Source organism: Phacochoerus africanus, chromosome 2 (genome assembly GCF_016906955.1).
Source record: "Phacochoerus africanus isolate WHEZ1 chromosome 2, ROS_Pafr_v1, whole genome shotgun sequence".
NCBI lineage: Eukaryota > Metazoa > Chordata > Mammalia > Artiodactyla > Suidae > Phacochoerus > Phacochoerus africanus.
This window is the reverse complement of record NC_062545.1, coordinates 251,840,717-251,861,176: the sequence shown is the minus strand read 5'-3', so window position 1 is coordinate 251,861,176 and position 20,460 is coordinate 251,840,717. Positions and strand designations below refer to the sequence as shown.

The 20,460-nt window shown below is 47.8% G+C and overlaps 2 protein-coding genes across 2 annotated transcripts; one reads left to right on the top strand and one right to left on the bottom strand.

Moving 5' to 3' along the window:
• Positions 1–1,572: 1,572 nt before the first annotated feature.
• Positions 1,573–3,094, bottom strand: ACTL7A (actin like 7A). Its single transcript, XM_047769581.1, has one exon. It carries the CDS (start codon positions 3,020–3,022, stop codon positions 1,703–1,705), a length of 1,320 nt encoding a protein of 439 aa, XP_047625537.1. The 5' UTR covers positions 3,023–3,094; the 3' UTR covers positions 1,573–1,702.
• Positions 3,095–8,099: 5,005 nt separating this feature from the next.
• On the top strand, positions 8,100–9,496 carry ACTL7B (actin like 7B). The gene has a single exon (XM_047769580.1). It carries the CDS (start codon positions 8,157–8,159, stop codon positions 9,408–9,410), a length of 1,254 nt encoding a protein of 417 aa, XP_047625536.1. The 5' UTR covers positions 8,100–8,156; the 3' UTR covers positions 9,411–9,496.
• The last annotated feature ends 10,964 nt before the right edge of the window (positions 9,497–20,460 follow it).

The following is a 20,460-nucleotide window of genomic DNA, read 5'->3' as shown; positions in this document are numbered from 1 at the left end:
ACCTGTGGCTCAGGACAATAGTAAGGCATTTGGGCCCCTGTATAAGAGGTAGAAATCTATAAGATAACACCAGCTAACAATCCTTGTGATCACCTTCTAGAGGCCACACATTGGTGTTCATGTGTTTGTCTCTGGTAGTTTCATCTGCTGTGTGAGGTAGGCATTTGAATTCAGTTTTACAGGTGAGTAGACTCAAGTCACACAGCTAGTTGATAGCAAAACAGTGTCTGAAGCCCATGTTCTTTCCACTATTTTGTACTGCCTGCCAGTGTTGGAGACAGGGCAGAGAATGTACTGGGGACTGTTCTAAAAAAAAAAAAATCAGAGGTCCAATTACAAACTGCCCTGCAAGAATACCGTAGATCATGCTGGGCCCTAGAAGGGCTTCCCTGGCCAAGAGGGTCTTTATGTTACTTTGGTTCCTCAGTTGGGTTAGAATGACCAACATGGGCCAACCTCCCACAAACCCATACCATCAGCCCCAGAACCAGAAGCCTTTATCGTGAGCCCATGTCAAATTCCAGTTGTATACCCTGTAGGCTGATGGAGAATCCGGTCTGGTCGGAGATGAGCAGCTGGTGCTTGAAGTGTCTTGAGAATGGCTGCATGTTGTATTCTCATCACCATAGTGCTGGTAACCCAGGATACATCTGCCCCCAATTTTTTAAAGGGGGAAGTCTACATGGTACCTATTCCCTGAAGAATTTTTCCCTTAGAGATACACATATTTTGCTTATAATATCCTGGGTTTGTTTCAGCAGCCAGGCACCATGATGGTTTGGTAAGAACTGGTATTGAGACATAAGTGACTGTTGGAACTTAAAGAAAGAACAGTTAAAGCAGGCATCTTTGTCAGCTCTTTCCAGGCCTTCAGAGTTGCTGATGAAGTGTGAAATGGATCTTGTGCTTTGTGGGTGACTGAACAGCATACTAGCATACCAGTCTCATTTGAGGGCAATGTCACACTTCCTATTGGTGTTTATTGAAAGGGGTCTCCTTATAAGCCACAACAGCATTTACTCTAGATAACCTTTTCTTTTCGGCATTTTAGGGCTGCACCTGTGGCATACAGAAGTTCCTAGGCTAGAGGTCAAATCGGCTGCAGCTGCCAGCCTACACCACAGCCACAGCCACAGCAACGCGGGATCCAAGCGCAATCCGCGACCTATGCCACAGCTCACGGTAACGCCAGATCCTTAACCCACTGAGCAAGACCAGGGATTTAGCCTACATTGTCATGGAGACTATGTCAGATTCTTAACCCACTGAGCCACGATGGGAACTCCATCTATCTAATCTATCTTTATCATAACTCCCCCTTGCAAGCAGAGTTTAACAATACTATAGTGGGGAATGCATAAAAAAAGGGACAGAATAATTTTAGAGGTAGTTTGTCCCCCAAATACTTAAGCGATCAATATAGAATGCATGTTTTTTTGGTCCATAATCACCCCCCTTTCTCCCTTCTCCTCACCCCAACCCCTGCTTCTGTTTTGGCAAATGTATATTTTAAGGTAGATGCTACAGGTATGACGTTCTCCTTACATCAGAAAATAGAGAAACACACAATGGTGGAGGGAAATATGAGGACTGTTTAATACTGCAGGAGTGAACATGCTGGCTCAGCTCCCTGTGTATGGGATGGGTGGTCACCCAGCAAAGCTGATGCATGGCAACCGGAGCAACCATGCTTCAGCAGTGCTTAGAAGCACCTTCTGTAGAGGAAGAAAGGCCCATGTTCCTCATACTCAAAACGGTGGACCCACAGTGGCTGGAAGCCCTGAAGCGAGGCCAGGATGGAGCCCCCCGTCCACACAGCAGTATCTCTTTCGGGCAACACGTTCACCTGGGGGGTATCATTGGGACACATGCTGCTCAGCTCCTTCTGCAGACGGTTAGGGAAACCGCTGAGCATGGTGCTCCCCCCGCAGAGCAGGATGTTCCCCATGAGGTCTCGTTTGAGGGCGACGTCACACTTGTTAAGGCAGGACACCGTCTGGGTGTGGAGGCCCAGCTGCATGGACTTGATCAGAGAAGGCTTGAAGAACATCTCTGAGCAGAGGAACCTTTCCTGGCACAGGTATATCTGCTGCCCATCTGGCAGGGTGTACTGGATCGTGTGCTCGTTGGCTGGGACTTTCTTCTCTTCAATGGGGTCCAGGGCCACAAAGCAGCATTTCTTCTTGATGTCCTCCACAGTGCACAGCTGGTCCTCGGTGAAGCGTTTCCCCGAACTGTTCATCAGGCTCATCAAGTAAGCGGTCAGGTCAGAACCCGCGTAGTCCAGCCGTCCAGTGATGCTGGGCAAAGGATAGCCCTCATAGATGGGGACGACGTAGGACACACCATGGCCCACCTCCACAACCAGGCCGGAGGTCCTCCCGTAGGAATACATGGACAGGCGGGACTGGTAGGCGATGTGCATCGCGGGAGTTTTGAAGGTCTCAAACAGCATCTCCGCGTACTTCTCTCTGTTGGTGTGTGGGCTCAGGGGTGGGTCCGAAACCAAGACTGCGTGCTCTTCAGGGGCGATCTTCATCTCTTGGTGGAAGAGATATTCCCAGATATCCTGCACCGTATCCCAGTCCACGATGATGCCATGTCTCAGAGGATTCATTAGCTTGAGACGAACCTCTGGGTTGATGAGCTCGTGCCCCACAAATGTCTCCTTGCGATTGTCCCCAGTTTTGGCGGTCTCCATGTAGGGCTTGCCCACCGTCGAAGAGATCCTATGGGTGGGCTTTGGCAGCCCGGCAAAGCCGCATTTACAGTAGCCCGTGCCAAGGTCCACGACTACTGCTTTGGTTACCTCCAGCTTGGGCTTCTTGACCGCTGGCGATTTAGTAGGGTCTTCTGTCTCCGAACGGTTGCGGCGAACCCACACTGCCCGCTTCGCTGGGCCTTCCTTCAGGGAGGCCGTCTGGAGGCCCTGGGTCTGCAGGGAGGCCTGTTCACCCCCTCCCTTGGAAGTCCCATCCCCTATGATTGCTGCCTGTGGAGCCCACATGCTCTCAAGAGCCATCTTGTTCTCAGAAAGTTCCTCAATCCCACAGGCTTCAAGGCCTGAAAGACTTAAATCAGAGGGCAACTTGAGAATTTCCCCAATGATGACATCACTGATTATGACATAATCTGGTGACCCAGGGCTTCCCAGATACTGGGAACTTTGTCCTGTGTTAGGGTAGATTTGGGATAGTGTTTTTGAGGTGACTTACTCTTTTCTAAATTTTGTAATAAACCCTGTTTATCCAATCAGTTAATATTTTTTGAGTGCTGTGTACAAGGCAGGCAGCAGTTAAAAAAAAAAAAGGCAAAAATCTCTGCCCTTTAGAACTGACGTTCTAGTCAGTGGGGGTTGGGGAGAGACAGGCAATAACCAAAATAAATATATGTTGGAAAGTATTAAGAGCAAAATGGAAAAGCAAAGCAGGGAAGGGAGCAGGGCAGGGTGGCTGTGTTCATGTGCTTGGGCAGGGCTCCCTGAGACAGTGACACTTGAGTGAAGACCTGAAGGGGTCAGGGAGGGCTCCATGTGTGTCTTGGGGAGTGGCAGGTGCAGATGACAGGGGTTTAGAGCAGGGGTCTACAAAATCAGACCTGCGGCCTGTTTTTATAATAAAGTTATATTGGATCACAGCTATGCTCTTTCGTTTACATATTGTCTATGGCTGCTTTTGTGCTACAACCTCAGAGTTGAGTCACTGCAATAAATACTCTATGGCCTGTAAAGCTAATGATGAATATCGACCATCTGGCCCTTTACAGAAAAAGTTTGCTGATCTCAGAGTCAGAGGATCCCAAGACGACCAGTGTGACTACTGTGGAGACAGCCCAGAAAAGTATGTGACATGGGAGGAGGGCTGGGGGAGGGTGAGCGGCTCAGACCTCACGGGCCATTGCTAGGACTTTGGCTCTGACTCTCTGTGAGGTTGAAAGCACTGGAGAATTTTGAGCAGAGAGTTGACACTGTATGATTTAGATTTCAGCAGGACCAATTGCGGCTGTGGTGACTCTGCCCAGCAATTTTGTCCTGCTCGTTTCTTAGGGCGACCTTCAGAGGAATTACTGCAGACTCTTATTTGCACACATACTCCTCCTTCGTCCAGGTCATTGGGTTGGCAATGAAATTAGACCCTATAGTCCCACTGATGAGAACATCAGGGGTCCTGGGTGCATAGCTCCCCCAAGGATATCCAGCCAGCAGTGTCAAGCTCTGCTGACTACAACTTCTTCCCAGGGGTTTCCTACGGACACATCATGATGGGACCTGACACATGTCTCTGAGGCTGCTTGGCTGCTGTCTCACATGTCATCTCCGAAGCCAGGCATGTTGGTGCTGACACCTGATGCTCTCAGGGCACCCAGAACCCTGCCTTAGGTTATGTAGCACCATGCTCTCAATAAAAGAGGCAGTCACTGCAATGGTGGGCTTTCTTTTTTAAGGAAGTTACTGGGATGTTCTTTGTTCCTTTTGGGGTGTGAGAGAAGAAAATGGCCAAGTCCAGTCTCATGAGCCTTGTGACTATCTGATGGGGGCAGTTTCTTAGTTCAGTGGGGAGAGGAGGAGATGGCCTTGAATTGTGAAAGACAGATAATAGGAAAGTACTTTTCTCTGGGATAGCTGAGAAATAGTTTACTTACCTCTGCTTTTCAGGGGTTTACATGGTCAACTTGGGTTGCTTGACTTTATTTCAAGAGAACTTATAACCAAAGGTGTATTTAGAATCATCTATTTTCTTTCTCCTCAATCCACCTTTTGAATTCTGAGAAATCTGGAGTTCCCAGCGTGGCTCAGTGGTTAACGAACCTGACTAGTATCTATGAAGATGTGGGTTTAATCCCTGGCCTCGCTCAGTGGGTTAAGGATCCCACGTTGCTGGGGCTGTGGTGTAGGCCGGCAGCTACTGCTCCAATTTGACCCCTAGCCTGGGAACCTCCAGGGGTGAGGCCCTAAAAAGAAAAAAAAAAAAAAAAGAATTCTGAGAAGTCTGCAGCCACCTAGTACATTTTTACTGCTCTGGATTCCTGTAAGAGCCTATATTTAGTGTCCTATTGATGCCATAACAAATTGCCACAAATTTAATGGCTTAAAACCTAAATTTATTATCTTACAATTCTGGAGGTTAGAAGCCCATAGTTAGTCTTAATGGGCTAAAATCAAGGTGTCTAAAAGGCCACATTTCTTCTAGAGTCTCTGAGAGATAATCCTCTTCCTTGCTTTTTCCAGCTCCTAGATGCCTCCTTGGCTTGTGGCCTCTTCCTGCATCTTCAAGGCCTCTCAGATGTTTGCTTCTGTTGTCACATCTCCTTATCTGACATTGACCCTCCTGTCTCCTTCTTCTTAAGACCCTTCTGATTACTTTGGACCCACCCAGATAATGGAGGGTTGTTAATCTCCCCATCACAAACTCCTTGGCCTGTGCTTCAAAGTCCCTTTTACCATGAAAGCTCACGTACACGCAGGTTCCAGGGACTGAGGTGTGGACCTCTTTATGAGCCCAGTATACACCCTCCTCACTCGACCTGTGCATCCCACTGCACGAAGACACTCGAAGCCCGACACGCCATTTCATAGGCTTCTCCCCATGCTCGCTTGGCCTTAGTCCTTCCTGTTGTCATGGGTGGGTGAGGTGCTGCGCTAGCTTAAGGCCATTTGCTCCATCTAGTCTGTATGGTCCATCAGCACAGGGGCTCTCAGAGTCCACCCTCACATTCTTCAGGCTAAAGCCAACGGACACTTTCACTCCTTTTATTGCGCCCTGCAGGCTTATGTATGCCTGGATGCTCTCTCCTAGTGGAAACCCTTTCCCCTTAGCTATCATGTCACCTTTTGTGACCCTTCTGTCTGGGTCAGCACACGGTGGTATCAACGATGGAAGAATATAAAGACTGATGACACACTGCACCCAAAATTTCCACTGTCTGGCACACCCAACTTTGCACGCTTATCACTAGCCATCTAAGGCACACGTGGGCTCCTGGAGTCTCTGGTGAGATCCCTCTAGGGAGAAACGCTACATTGCTCATGCTTTCTTAGACCATATTTTCTCATGGGATCGCACTGTTTGGTTCTTTGTCCCAAGACTAAAAACCCATAAGGTGATAGTTCTTGAAAGGACCCCTGAGTTTGTCTCTTTTTTTTGGAGAAGGTCAGTTTGGAGGATCTTGTAGGAACCTGATAAATTTGTTCCTTCTGGAGGACAGGCCAGCTTTGCTTGGACAAAGGAAAGGGATTCACCCTTCCTTCTCTCTCATTTCCCACATCTCATCATCTGACGTAAATGCAATGCTTGAGGTGAGAGGTGTCACAGGAGCCTATGAGAAAGGGTCTTAAATGCTAGACTAGGAGCTTGGATTGAATTGAGGATAGTTGAGAACCAATCTATTTGATTAGATTTTACCTTCTGAATTTCTTTAGAACCTGCCCTTTCCTCTCTTCTACACTATTATAGCCCTGGCTTAGGCCGCCTTCACATATTTTTTAATTAAAAAAATTTTTTAATTAAAAAAAATTTTTTTATGCCTTCACTTTTTTTTTCTTTTGCCTTTTCAGGGCCACACTGCAGCATATGGAGGTTCCCAGGCTAGGGGTCTAATTGGAGCTGTAGCCGCCAGCCTACGCCACAGCCACAGCAACACAGGATCTGAGCTGCGTCTGCGACCTACACCACAGCTCACGGCAATGCCGGGTCCTTAACCCACTGAGTGAGGCCAGGGATCAGACCCGCAACCTCATGGTTCCTAGTGGGATTCATTTCTGCTGTGCCACAATGGGAACTCCCACTTTCACATCTCAAAAGAATTTCTTCAGTGTCTCCTTTCAGATCTGAGAGTCTTGTCCCTCTATATTACAGCTAAACACAAATCTTTCTAAGATTTGGTCCCAGAAGCCAAATCTGCTTTCTTTTTTTCCTTTTTAGGGCTGCACCTGTGGCATATGGAAATTCCCAAGCGGGGGGGCAGAGGGGGGGACAGGGTTTGAATCGGAGCTGCAGCTGCCAGCCTACACCATAGCAACAGCAATGCGGGATCTGAGCCATGTCTATGACCTGTACCACAACTTGCAGCAACACCAGAACCTTAACCCACTGCGTGAAGCCAGAGATCAAACCTGTGTCCTCATGGATACTAGTCAGTTCTTAACCCATTGAGCCACAATGGGAACTCCCCTATAAGCAAAATCTGACCATTCCCCTGCTTGAAGACTTCACCGGCTCCCCAGCTGTTGGCAGTTTAATCCAAGCCCTTACCTCTAGCATTTCAGGCCCTGCTAGTTGCCTCCATGACCTCCTTATTCTCATCTATTTTTCCAAACACCTTTACTGGAAGCTCCCCACCATGCCTCCCTCTGAACTTTTACTCAGGCTGTGTTCTTTGTGTGGAATGCCTTTCCCTCCTCTTAGCCATCTGGCAAATACCTACTCATCTTTCACTACGTAGGCAGCACCTCTCTGGAGAACCTTCTGACTCCCTTCCTTCTTTTGTACCTCTGCGCTCCCAAGAGATGCCCACCTGCAAATTCCTCTTATCCATTCACCTTCTTCCTGGCTACACTGGCCACTGCTTAGGGTCGTGTTGCTATCACTAGAGCCCTTACACTCTTTTAGGAAACCTGGTCCTTTGGAGTTGATAAACTTGAAGTATAAACACTCCAAGAACTGTTTACTCTCAGGCAAGTCATTTTCATTCTGAGCTTTGATCTATTTCCTCGGCTCTGCCCACCTCCCAGGATTCTGTGAAATGTCATGTGAGGTGCCTCCTCCAGAGTCTGGCTTACTGTAGGGTCTCAAACACTTACCACCCTCTCAGCCAAGAAGGTGGGGAGGAAAAGGTGTTCAGCTAGTGAGCGGGGGATTAGGAAAGAGGATATAAGGAGAAGGAGCAGAAAACTCTGAGACTCAAGTGTGCTTGGATTTCTAAAACTGTACTGGCCCCCTGCTCTGTCCTGGAACAGAGTCAAGCTGGACCGATGAGGGTGGGGGTGACAGAGCAAAGGCCCGTCAGGGCCAAGCCCTCCCCAGGCTGCCGGAATGGGCCAGCCCACAGTGACATCACAATCCCCAGGGGTTGCCAAGGCACTGCTGGAGGTGGATGCTCTTATTTCTCCCCACAGAGCTCTAGGATGTGGATGTGAGATAGGCAAGCAAGGAAGGCAGATGGCGACGAGGAACAACCCTAGCCCTATGCCCATGGGCACGGCTCAGGGTGATCCTGGAGAGGCAGGCACACTGCCAGGTCCTGATGCTGGCATCCGGGACACAAGCTCGGCCACCCAGCTGAAGACGAAGCCCAAGAAAGTGCGCAAGATCAAGGCACTCATCATTGACCTGGGTTCCCAGTACTGCAAGTGTGGCTATGCGGGCGAGCCTAGGCCCACCTACTTCATCTCCTCCACTGTGGGCAAGCGCTACTCCAAAGGGGCTGATGCGGGCGACACCCGCAAGGAGACCTACGTGGGCCACGAGCTGCTCAACATGGAGGCGCCTCTGAAGCTGATTAACCCGCTCAAATACGGCATCGTGGTGGACTGGGACTGCGTCCAGAACATCTGGGAGTACATCTTCCACACGGCCATGAAGATCCTCCCCGAGGAGCATGCTGTGCTGGTCTCCGACCCCCCGCTCAGCCCCAGCAGCAACCGGGAGAAGTATGCGGAGCTCATGTTTGAGGCCTTTGGCATCCCTGCCATGCACGTGACGTCCCAGTCATTGCTGTCCATCTACTCCTATGGCAAGACCTCTGGGCTGGTGGTGGAGAGCGGGCACGGTGTCTCGCACGTGGTGCCCATCTCCGAGGGTGACGTGTTGCCAGGACTGACCAGCCGCGCCGACTATGCTGGCGGCGACCTCACCAACTACCTGCTGCAGCTGCTCAACGAGGCCGGGCACACGTTCACGGACGACCACCTGCACATCATCGAGCACATCAAGAAGAAGTGCTGCTACTCAGCACTCAAGCCGGAGGAGGAGCTTGGCTTGCGCCTGGAGGAGCTCCGTGTGGACTACGAGCTCCCAGATGGCAAGCTCATCACCATCGGCCAGGAGCGCTTCCAATGTGCCGAGATGCTCTTCAAGCCCACCCTGGTGGGCAGCAACCAGCCCGGCCTCCCCGCGCTCACGGCCGCCTGTCTGAGCCGCTGCCAGGAGGCGGGCTTCAAGGAGGAGATGGCCGCCAATGTGCTGCTGTGTGGCGGCTGCACTATGCTGGACGGCTTTCCCGAGCGCTTCCAGAGGGAGCTGTGCCTCCTCTGCCCTGGCGACAGCCCTGCAGTGGCTGCTGCTCCCGAGAGGAAGACCTCCGTGTGGACCGGCGGCTCCATCCTGGCCTCCCTGCAGGCCTTCCAGCAGCTCTGGGTCAGCAAGGAAGAGTTTGAAGAGCGGGGAAGTGCAGCCATCTACACCAAGTGCTGAGCCAGCGGTGTCTTGATGGCCAGGCCTGTGGACAGGTGGCCACAGGCCACTCTATACACATTTACAGAATTTCACATAAAATTTTAAGGTATAAATGGCTCTTGCCTTGTCTGGATTTCTTGTCTGATAGCAGAAGGTGGTGGGGAGCTGGGCTTAGACGTATCAGCACCTTGTGCTCTGCTGGGTCAGGATCAGCAGGGGGGTGGGGGAAGCTCACTGGCCTCTCCTCCTTTGCCCCCCCTCCCCCATGAGGGTGACATCATCGTAGAGCCCAGAGTGTGACTTCCTATTCCATTAGCTCTTCAGGATTCAAAACCCAATCCAACAGATACATTGCTTGCTTACTCATGGGCCAAGGGGGGAACAAAGGCTCAGATTAAGGGACTGGCTTGGGTCACATAGTTAAGTGGTGGGCGGGAGACTTACAGCTGGTTGTCTGTTTCTGCCCACAGCTGTTTCACTGCTTGAGCATCTCCCTAACCATCCTTCACTCCCTGCCCCCTTCAAAGGTAGAGCCCATGGGCAGTCTCCCGAGTGCAAGGGGCCATTTCTACCCATCAGTAGCCCTCTCTTTAGACCCTGGGTAAAACTGCAGCTATTTTGGAGTTCCCTGGTGGCCTAACAGTTAAGTATTCAGTGTTGTCACTGCTGTGGTTTGGGTTCAATCCCAGGCCAGGGAACTTCTGTGTGCCATGGGCATGGCCCAAAAAACCCCCTCAAATTGTAGCTATTTTTACAGAGAAAGAGACACTGAATCTGAAGGGAGTTAGAGGAACCAAGAGTCCACTGAGAAATCATGTGTGTCTCTCCCTCCTGTAGAAATGGGGAAACTGAGGATCAGGATGGAAGAGGCCATGTCAGTGGTTGAGATGAGGTCTCCTGACCCAGATCATGACTTCCAGAAAAGCAAACATGACTGCTTTAGTTTGGGCTGCTATGGCAAATCACCATTGACAGGGTACCTTATAGACAACAGAAATTTCTTACAGTTCTGGAGGCTGAAAGTCTAAGATCAGGGTGCCAGCATGGCTGGGTCCTAGTGGAGGCCTTCTTCTGGGTTGCAAACTGCTGACAACTGGGTGTGTTCTCATATGGTAGAGAGGATGAGGGGGGCTCTGGGAGCTCTCTTAGAAAGGCACTAATCCCATTCATGAAGACTCTGCCCTCCCAAAAGTCACCTCTCAAAGGTATCTCCTAATACCGTTACCTTGGGCAATAGGTTTTCAACATATGAATTTGGAGGCCTGCTTGGGGGTTGGGAGCAATGGTTCTTGGCTACCTTTAAGCACTTACCAAGCATCTACTCTGGGTGAGGTCCAGAGCTGAAGACTGAGAAATGGCCAGAATGTAGCCCTTCCCTTGGGATCAAACGCAGCTAGTGGGGGATCCAGTGGACAGCGACAAAGCCTGAGCTCAGTGTTCCTGGGGGTGGGAAGATGGAGGTGGTGTACTGGAAAACTCTTAAGCAGAGAAGTGCTAGGCGTGGTGACCACTTAGTAGCTTTAGGGCTGAGGGAAGAGCCATCCACTCTGTGAGATTTCAGCTGGTGAACGACTGTCTAGAAGAGGGTGGTTCTGTCTCTTCTCCTACCCCCATCTCCCGACAGGGCTCATGACCAGGGCCCCAGGGGCAGTTGTCTGTGAAATCAGACATCGATGAGCTGTGCAGTCTGATGGGCTATCAAATATCCCGGAGCCACATCTTACCTGAGACAAAGACTCCTGTTTAGGGGCACTCTGGGGGGCTGCCTCTGTGCTGGGGCCTGAAGCTTAGGGAAGAACCAGACATGGTCTTTGTCACCTAATGCCTTGCCATGTAGTCCTTCCCTGCTGCCTAAAATTGGGTCTTTGGGGTTTCCCATTGTGGCTCAGTGGTTAACTAGGAACCATGAGGTTGCGGGTTCGAATCCTGGACTTGCTCAGTGGGTTAAGGATCCATGTTGCCATGAGCTATGGTGTAGGTCGCAGATGTGGCTTGGATCTGGTGTTGCTGTGGCTGTGGTGTAGGCTGGCGGCTACAGCTCCAATTAGACCCCTAGCCTGGGAACCTCCATATGCCGCGGGAGCAGCCCTAGAAAAAAGGCAAAAAGACAAAAAAATAAAAAAATAATGAAATTGGGTCTCTGGCCTGGAGTTTGAGTTGCCCTGGGGCTGACAGAGCCTTTGTGCTACCCGGGAACCTGGGCTCTTTCCTATAGTGAGAGTTGCTGATTGGAGGCCTGGAGGACACATTTTATTTGGCCAGCACAGTATATAAAATTTTTTCTGGAATGTGGATTCTTTCAGTGGGGTGTGTGTGTGTGTGTGTGTGCACACACACGGTTTTTTTTCATTTTTGGCCACCCCGTGGCATATGGAGCTCTCAGGCCAGGGATCAGATCCAAGCCACTGTGCCAACATAAGCTGCAGCTCTGGCAACGCTGGATCCTTAGCACACTGTGCTGGACCAGGGATGGAACTAGTGACCCAGTGCTCCCAGGATACCACTGCCACTACTCCCGTTGTGCCACAGCAGAAGCTCTTGGGTCTATATTCTTTTTTTTTTTTTTTTTTAGCTTTTTAGAGGCACACCTGTGGCATGTGGAGGTTCCCAGGCTAGGGGTCGAATTGGAGTTACAGCTGCTAGCATACACAGGACCCAAAGCAGGATCCAAGCTGAGTCTGAAACCTACCCCACAGCTCATGGCAACGCTGGGTCCCCGACCCACTGAGTGAGGCCAGGGATCGAACCTGCATCCTCATGGATACTAGTTGGATTTGTTTCTGCTGCACCACCATGGGGATTCCCCAGGGTCTATATACTTATGTTGCCAAAGCCTCTACTGCTCTGATGTCTTCATTCACACTTGCTGCTTTGACAGCAAGTGTTTTGTTATCTAGAATTATTATCTAGAAATGTTTATTATCTAGAATTATTATCTAGAAGTGAATTATTATCTAGAAGTGTTTTATTATCTAGAATTCTTTTTTTTTTTTTTGTCTTTTTAGGGCTGCACCCATGACATATGGAGGGTCCCAGGCTAGGGGTCAAATTGGAGCTACAGCTGCCGGCCTATGCCATAGCCACAGCAATGCCAGATCTGAGCTGTGTCTGTGACCTACACCACATCTCATGGCATTGCTGGATCCTTAACTCACTGAGCAAGGCCATGGATCATACATGCATCCTCATGGATACCAATCAGGTTCATTAACCACTGAGCCATGACGGGAACTCCTAGAATTCGTTTCTGTTGCTTGTAACCCAAGAACCTTTCCTTAATACTGATCCTAAAAACCTGATGGGATACAGAGAAGGAAATGGAGGTTTATAGAAGAAAGTGATGTGCCCCAAATCACCTAGGCAGTTAAGCTAGTGCTGCACGGAAACACCCTTCCACCTGCTGATGTTGAAGATCCCTGAAAACCATGTCTGTGTCTACGTATCTTCTCCAAAATCTTCTCTTTATCACCCCCCGCCCCCACCCCATCCTTAGCAACTCCTCCTGTCTCCACAGTCATAGCTTCAGTGCCCTCACGGCCTGGTTATCTCCAAAAGCATCCCTGTGTGGCAGCTACAAAAAAAGACTCTCATCACTTCATCTTTGACATAAACTTATTTAAGCCAACCACAAGCATGACAGGAGGTTTAATTTTTGTAGAAAAATATGGGTCAGTGAGTTTTAGCTTAAGATGGCTGATCATGTGTGTTTATCTCCTCTTCCTCCTAGACTTCATTGAAGTGACAGTAGAGGAATATAGATGTATAATTCACGGCAAATGAAGTGGATGGTAGGGAGACTGCAGGAAGCTAGAGATTACTACTTGATTTTGGAAGGACAGTGGATGCAGGGCAGGAAGGCTGCAGTCTAAAATGTGCAGGCCGCTCCCAGCAGGGGAGGGCAATTTCCTGGGCAGATGGGAGAAGGTGTGAGACTTGGAAATGCCAAGTAGAGGAGAAATAGGAGTGATATGTGTGAGACAGGACAGATACGGGAGGGGATAGAACCAATGGTCTGTATCTGACAGTACAGCCCCCTTCCCACACCTCACAGGTGAGCAGAACGGCTGGCCTCTAAGTGAGAGTTTCTCTACCCCCCCAAAAAATTGGAAGAATTCTATGATGGCAGTGTGAGGACAGGGCAGGGGAGGAAAGGAGCATATGAAGGGCAAGTCACAAACCCTGCATGAATCCTCTTGTCTCTCCCCCAAAGCTTGACTCATACGCAGGTCTAGCTAATAGTTGATGCTTCCATTTCCCCCTCATCCCTTATCCACAACTCCCAGTTTCTATATTGGCATCAGATGTGACCCACAGCTGACTCTCCGCTCCAGGACCACATGTGACCTAGAGTAAGCCAATCAGACCAGTCCATCTGCCTGGCCACAATGACTGGCTGGGAAAGAGCATGTGACCTCAGTCAATCCTACTGTCCATGTCCCCATCCTGCAGGATGAGACATGGGCCTTCTGCCTGGAAAGTTGACTTGAGATTTGTGGTGCTACAGCAACGTAGTACAGGGAAGGAAGCCAGCTTGAAGATGACCCACTAAGGAGTGTGGGATTGAGATGATTGCCTTGATGACAAAGCCAACTGGTAGTGCCACCACGTCCAGAACGCCCTCTACTGTCAGATTTTGTTTCTGTGAGTTGATGCACTCATTCATCCTCACCCCTCAGGTAGTGCGTGTCTGCTGCTCACAACTGAGAACATTCTAACTGCTCCTGCTTCCTTCTCAGCAGTGCTATTCCTCCTGAGCAGTTTGTGTGGAGGAGGGGCCAGGGTTAAGAGGCTTGTTATAATTGAAACATTAAGACCAACACTTCGGGAGTTCCCGTTGTGGGTCAGTGGAAATGAATCCGACTAGTATCCATGAGGATTCGGGTTTCAATCCCTGGCCCCGATCAGTGGGTTAAGGATCCAGAGTTGCAGTGAACTGTGGTGTCGGTCGCAGATGCAGCTCAGATCCCCTGTGGCTGTGGCTGTGGTGTAGGCCGGCAGCGACAGCTCTAATTGGACCCTTAGCCTGGGAAATTCCATATGCCATGGGTGAGGCCCTAAAAAGAAAAAAAAAAAAAAGACCAACACTTTATTTATTTCCACCCCAAAAAGCTACTACACATGAAGGATTTTTGTCAAGATATTAGAGAATGTCAGATAACATACATGCTAATGCAGAAACCTAAGCGTATCTACTGGCCGTTGTCCTATATTCTCTTGTTTAGATATTTGTCCTGGATGTTAGACTTGGAGCTTCTTAAGGGCAGAAACCTGTACTTCCTGTACTTCCTCATATTGATTTTCTCTGGGCCCAGTGCAGAGCCTGGCACAGAATGGACATTTAGTACATGCCCATTTAGTTTAGACTTACTCCCAGTCTGTGAAGTGGAAGTTACAAGCATTTTTCCAGATTTTACAGATGAACACTGTGAGTTTTGGAGAGGTTAAGAATCTTGTTCAAGTTTACTCATATAGTAAATCAAAGTCTTATGCTACATCAGTTTTGTGATTCAAAATGCCTCTTTGCCCTTGTCTCTTACCTTTCTGCAAATTAGTAATCTCTTTTACAGGAAAAAAAAAAAAGATACATAAAGGATTGCTTTCAAGTAGTAAACAATGAATATGGTGTAATTTCATAATTGTCCCGAGGTGTAAAAGAATCCCAGTCTTAGCAAGGAGAGCCTTATCTTGCATGAGATGTCCATAGACGTCAATAAGCAAGTATTAGAGTGACATCGTGTGGTGAAGTCCTACCATTTAGACAAGGCAAGAGGCCCATTATCCTCACTGTCTGTCTGGCAGCTCCATCTCTCTCCCTAAGTGTATTATTGTTTGCTGTATGAGTTATCTGCAGGAGGTGTCTTTAACTTTAGTATACAAACCATTAACGATGTTCTATTGGATAAATGTTTTTTGATTTTGATGCTACATTTTCTTGTAGTATCATAGTTCTTAACCAGTGGGGAGAGGGAGTGGATGATTGGGCTCTTAGTGGCTTCTGAGAGACCATTGTTAACTATTCACGAGTTTTACAAACCAGTTGTTAAACTGTGTTGATAGCTTAGAATTGGGCTTGGTGTTAATTTTAACCCCCTCAGAAATCAGCACGGTGGTTTTTTCTCCCAGAGAGCTTGTTTAAGGGGGGAGCAAGGGAGTACAGGAGAAATGGTGGGCAGCAGAATCATACAGGGAGTTAGTTCCCTTCAAAATCAAAAAATAAAACCAAACCCATGTGGACCTGCCCCCCAAAGAAGGTCTGAATCTGTAGATCTGGAGGAAGCCTCAAAGAATCTGCAATTGGAAATTTCCCCAGGCGATTCTAATAGACACTCCTAGTAAGGAGGCTGCTCAAAAGAGTGCATATTATGTATATTATGCATATTTTGTATATATATGTATATTATGTATATGTGTATAATATACATATATGTATATTATATGCATATGCGAAGCATAATATAGATGTTCAGGAGTAATGCTGAAGACGTGGCCTGGAGTGGAACAAACCAAAGGGTTGTGAATGTTGGTGAAAATATTAACAGCCAATCTAAGAAAGAAATGGAAAATTTTATTCGAGTCCACCTGAGAGTAGCAATCTGGACAGTCTTTCAGATGGCTCTGAGGACTGTTCCATCCATCAGATCAAAGCAAGGAAGTTTTTTTGTTTTTTTTTTTTGTTGGTTTTGTCTTTTTAGGGCCACACCTGCAGCATATAGAGGTTCCCAGTCTAGGGGTCAAATAAGAGCTACAGCTGCCAGCCTACACCACAGCCAGAGCAATGCCGAATCTTCAAGCCACTGAGCAAGGCCAGGGAGCGAACCTGCACCCTCTTAGATACTAGCTGGGTTCGTTAACTGCTGAGCCACAATGGGAACTACCTTAAAGCATGTAAGATTTTTTTTTTGGTTTGGATTGGTTTGGTTTTGCCGCATCAGTGACAAATGGAAATTTCTGGCCAGGAATCAAATCTGAGCCTGTATTTCACAGCTGGATCCTTAACCTACTTCCGTGGGTCTGAGATAGAACTGGCAATGCCACAGAGACAAGCCAGATCATTAACCCACTGTGCCACAGCGGGAACTCCCAGCACACAAGTTTTTGAAACAAAAGGTTATACATCAAAGTACTATATTGATTGTTTACACAGTCTAACAAAGTGAGTAGTGGCGTCATCATGTCGCATTATAGGACTGAGAAAGGAATGTTCCCTCTCCTTGCTGGCCCCAGTAGGAAATTGCTTATATTTATTTATTTTTGCAGCAGGCATTCCTGTATCTTCCAAGGAGATCTAATCATGTATAATGCAGATACACACTGTACACTAAAGAGGAGGGAGTAGTGGCTCAAATGGCAGAGAAACTTTGTTAAATTTTTCTTGTCCTGTTTTAAAAATAATTTTGCTTCATCATGAAGATGCTGTTCTGTAGGTGCAGAATGTCTTTCACCACTTGTCCAAGCTCTGCCCACCTTCAAGGTGCAGCCCAAATGTCCACTTTTTGTTAAGACATTTCTCCTCATGTCCCTTCCCACTCTCGTGGCCTTACACGCCTGCCTTGGCTTTTATCATCTGCCTAACCTGCTGGACAGGACAGACTGTCTTTTCCATCTCCGTGTCTAGGCTCAGAGTAAGTGTTCTGGGGAAAGTACGCCGTGTGTATTGCTCCCAGACACTGTAATTTGTATTTACTAGTCCTTGCCTTTTTGTTCTTGTCTCCCAGAACTCTGCAAGATCTCTAGGGTTCTTGGCCCTTCAACCCTGGCTGCCTGTCAGAATCACCTGGGGAGCTTTTAAAAAAATACCAATGCCTGAATTCAGTCCCAATTAAATCAGAATGTGGAGTTCCCGTCGTGGCGCAGTGGTTAACCAATCTGACTAGGAACCATGAGGTTGCGGGTTCGGTCCCCGGCCTTGCTCAGTGGGTTAAGGATCCGGCGTTGCCGCGAGCTGTGGTGTAGGTTGGCAGCTACAGCTCCGATTGGACCCCTAGCCTGGGAACCTCCCTATGCCGTGGAAGCAGCCCTAGAATTGGCAAAAAGACCAAAAAAAAAAAAAAATCAGAATGTCTGGGGTGGAGTGGAAGCACCAGGGTGATCTCAAAGGATGCCAGCGATTCTGATTTGAGAACTGAGGCAGATGGATGGGCTCCAGGATAGACAACTGCAACTAGCCTAGTATTTACACTTCCTGAGGCAGGAGATAGGTGGACTTTAGGACAGCCATTTAGAACCAGCCACCTACCTATCTTCCAAGATAGAAATAATAACAAGCACAAGGCAAGTAACTGGTATTTCTGTGAACTTGTTAAACAGTGGGGATGATCGACTCAGAAGAGGGGCTGAGCCCCACTTGGGCAGAACAAAGAGGTCACATACCTCCCGTTCTCAGGATCAGGGAGACCCCAACCCCACATGTGCAGTAAGACCCCTCTGGGTGAAAAAGGGAGGGGGTTCTAGGGCATAATAAGCCTGGATAAACTTCCCACCATGCTCTGCTTTGGAATCCATCTTGGCCAAAAGATGCTCATGCAGATCAGGGGAGGGCCCTAGATCTGGTCAGGTGAGAAAGATGAAACAAGTTAATTGGCCAAAGGAAGACAAAAACCCATATCAACTGTCCTATATAAGGAATTTAAATCACCCCTCTGACGCAATCCTCATGCAAGGGGGTGCCCACACCCTCAGTTCTCCTTCTGGTGTGAATTACAGCTTATTTCTGCCTTAGGTAAATAGATTAATACTCTGTATTTCTGTGCTCTCCCACATGTTGTACTGTGTCTCTAACAATAAATTTTGTACCTGTTTTTACAGTCTTTGCCTCCTTGAAACATTCTTGCTTTCAACAGGGGCAAGAATCAGGGCAATTCTGCTTCTAACCTCTAGCTGGTCTAGTGGCTACAATTCCTCGTTTTCATTCAGGCTGCCCAGGTTCAATTCCTGAGCAGAGAATTAGGATCTCGCTTCAAGCCAACATCTACTGCTGCCTCTAGGGAAGCCTCAGGCCCCACCTAGCCTTTTCTTTTCACAGCCAGAAATGTCAAACAGCCTTTCAGGCAGCACTCAGTCTAGAAAAATGTTCTTTTCCGGAGATGGAGCCCAAGAACCCAGCGATAGTTTGGATCAGTTTTCAGAACCTTTAGCATTCCAGAGGCCACTGCTTGGCTTCTGAAAGGAGTTCTCCCCCTTCTGGCTTCTGCATTTGCATTTCCATGAAATAACCGTTAGGATCTAAATGAGTCGTAAAAGAAACAATAGAACCATGCTTAATGAGTTCTGGGAAAGTCGGGCCTGAAAGCAGTGCTTTCCCGATGAATTTTGAGCAATTGCAGAGAGACCAAGAGTCACTTTCATAGTTTCAGGCAGGAAGCATCCAGCAAAGAAAACTGTGAGGGCCAGAACTGGATCAACAATATCTAGCATGAATATGACCCCTCAAACCATAACCTCAAGAAGCATCCCTCTCTCCTTTTTATGGCCACATAAATGGATATGGGGTTGAATTCTGCTAGGACCCCTCTTGCTTCCCCTCACTAAAACAAAGGCAGCTTGGTACATTTCCATAGCTCTAAGCACTTTCTATCTTCTTTTGCTTGAGACAAAAAGGCCTATTCTCTACCTCTCATGCTGGTGTGTGCATGTATGTGCACATATGTACAGATATACTTACATGTACACACACCACAGCATGCAGTTTCCTCAGAGGAACTTATTTCTTTTGGGGGGGGCATTATTGAAACAAGGGAGGGCAGTTTTGGTCTTTGTCTTGTGGTTCTCAAAGTTTGTTGCATATTAGAATCATCTGGAGAGATTTCAAATCTTCTAAGGCTGAGTAATTCTGGTTCCGCCAAGACGGAGTTGCCTTGTTTTCTCAGGTCCTGCCTCTTATAACTAAAACCCACTGGACATTGTCTGAGATTCTCTCCTTGACCAAACTCTAACCAAGGTCCCCTGAGCCCTTTCTTAACTAGGCTTCAACCTTGGTCTATAAAGACTGGAAAAAAAAAAAAACCCACTAAAATAGTTTCTAATAGTCCAAGGCCACATCCCTGGGATGACCCCATCCCCCCTTAGTGTGTCTGCTTGAGAAAACTCAAGGATGCCAAAAGCACTTACTGGTAATAAGTTCCAGTTAATACCTGAAGGAAGACAGGCTCCTTGTTTCCCAGCCTCTGTTGGAGGGGAGGAGCTTAACTTCAATAAGTACCAATTGGCAAAACCAGAAGAGTTTTACAGGGACAAACCTCTGCTTCCTGCTTTTTGTAATTTTTCATTTTTCTGACTTTGTCTGACTATCCTAAGCCTCTGCTGACTCCTTCCATGCCTTCATTCTCTCTTTAAAGTGAAGTCACTTCTCATTAAATCAAAGTGGAACACTTTTCTCTCCTGTAATAGTATTTTTTACTGAGTAAAAACAGTTCTTACTACTTAAAGTGTCCAGCTTTGTTTATCTTTGGCAACATAACACACCAAATAAACATAGGAAGACTCCAATAAGTTAAAGAAGACGAGCTTTTAGGCAAGTTGTTATTATCTTTAGGAATTACTTTTTTTTTTTTTGTCTTTTCAGAGCTGCACCTGTGACATACGGAGGTTCCCAGACTAGGAGTCAAATTGGAGCTGTAGTTTCTGGCCTACACCACAGCCATAGCAACGCAAGATCTGAGCCTTGTCTGCAAACTACACCACAGCTCATGGCAATGCTGGATCCTTAACCCACAGAGTGAGGCCAGGGATTGAACCTGCATCCTCATGGATGCTAATCAGATTTGTTTCCGCTGAGCCATGATGGGAACTCCAGGAATTACTTTTATTAACTATATTTTCTTATGTTTCATAAGGTACCCAAATACCAGAGCATCACAAATAAAAAAATAAAAATAAAAAAGCAGTTAATATAATTGGCCTAGTGAAGGATGGGTGTCAAACAAACACAAAATCTAAGAAAACACAGAACAGTTTTCAATAGGGTTGAATGAGGACTTGAACTCCATCCATCCTCTCACACCAGGGATGTGGGCCTCATGCTCAGAACCCCCTGATGGAGTAGTGTCAGTTTGTCCAGAGTTATGGTACC

Bases quoted from the DNA above. Each gene is read 5' to 3' on its own strand.
- ACTL7A (XM_047769581.1), bottom strand. From the start codon at position 3,022: ATGGCTCTTGAGAGCATGTGGGCTCCACAGGCAGCAATCATAGGGGAT.
- ACTL7B (XM_047769580.1), top strand. From the start codon at position 8,157: ATGGCGACGAGGAACAACCCTAGCCCTATGCCCATGGGCACGGCTCAG.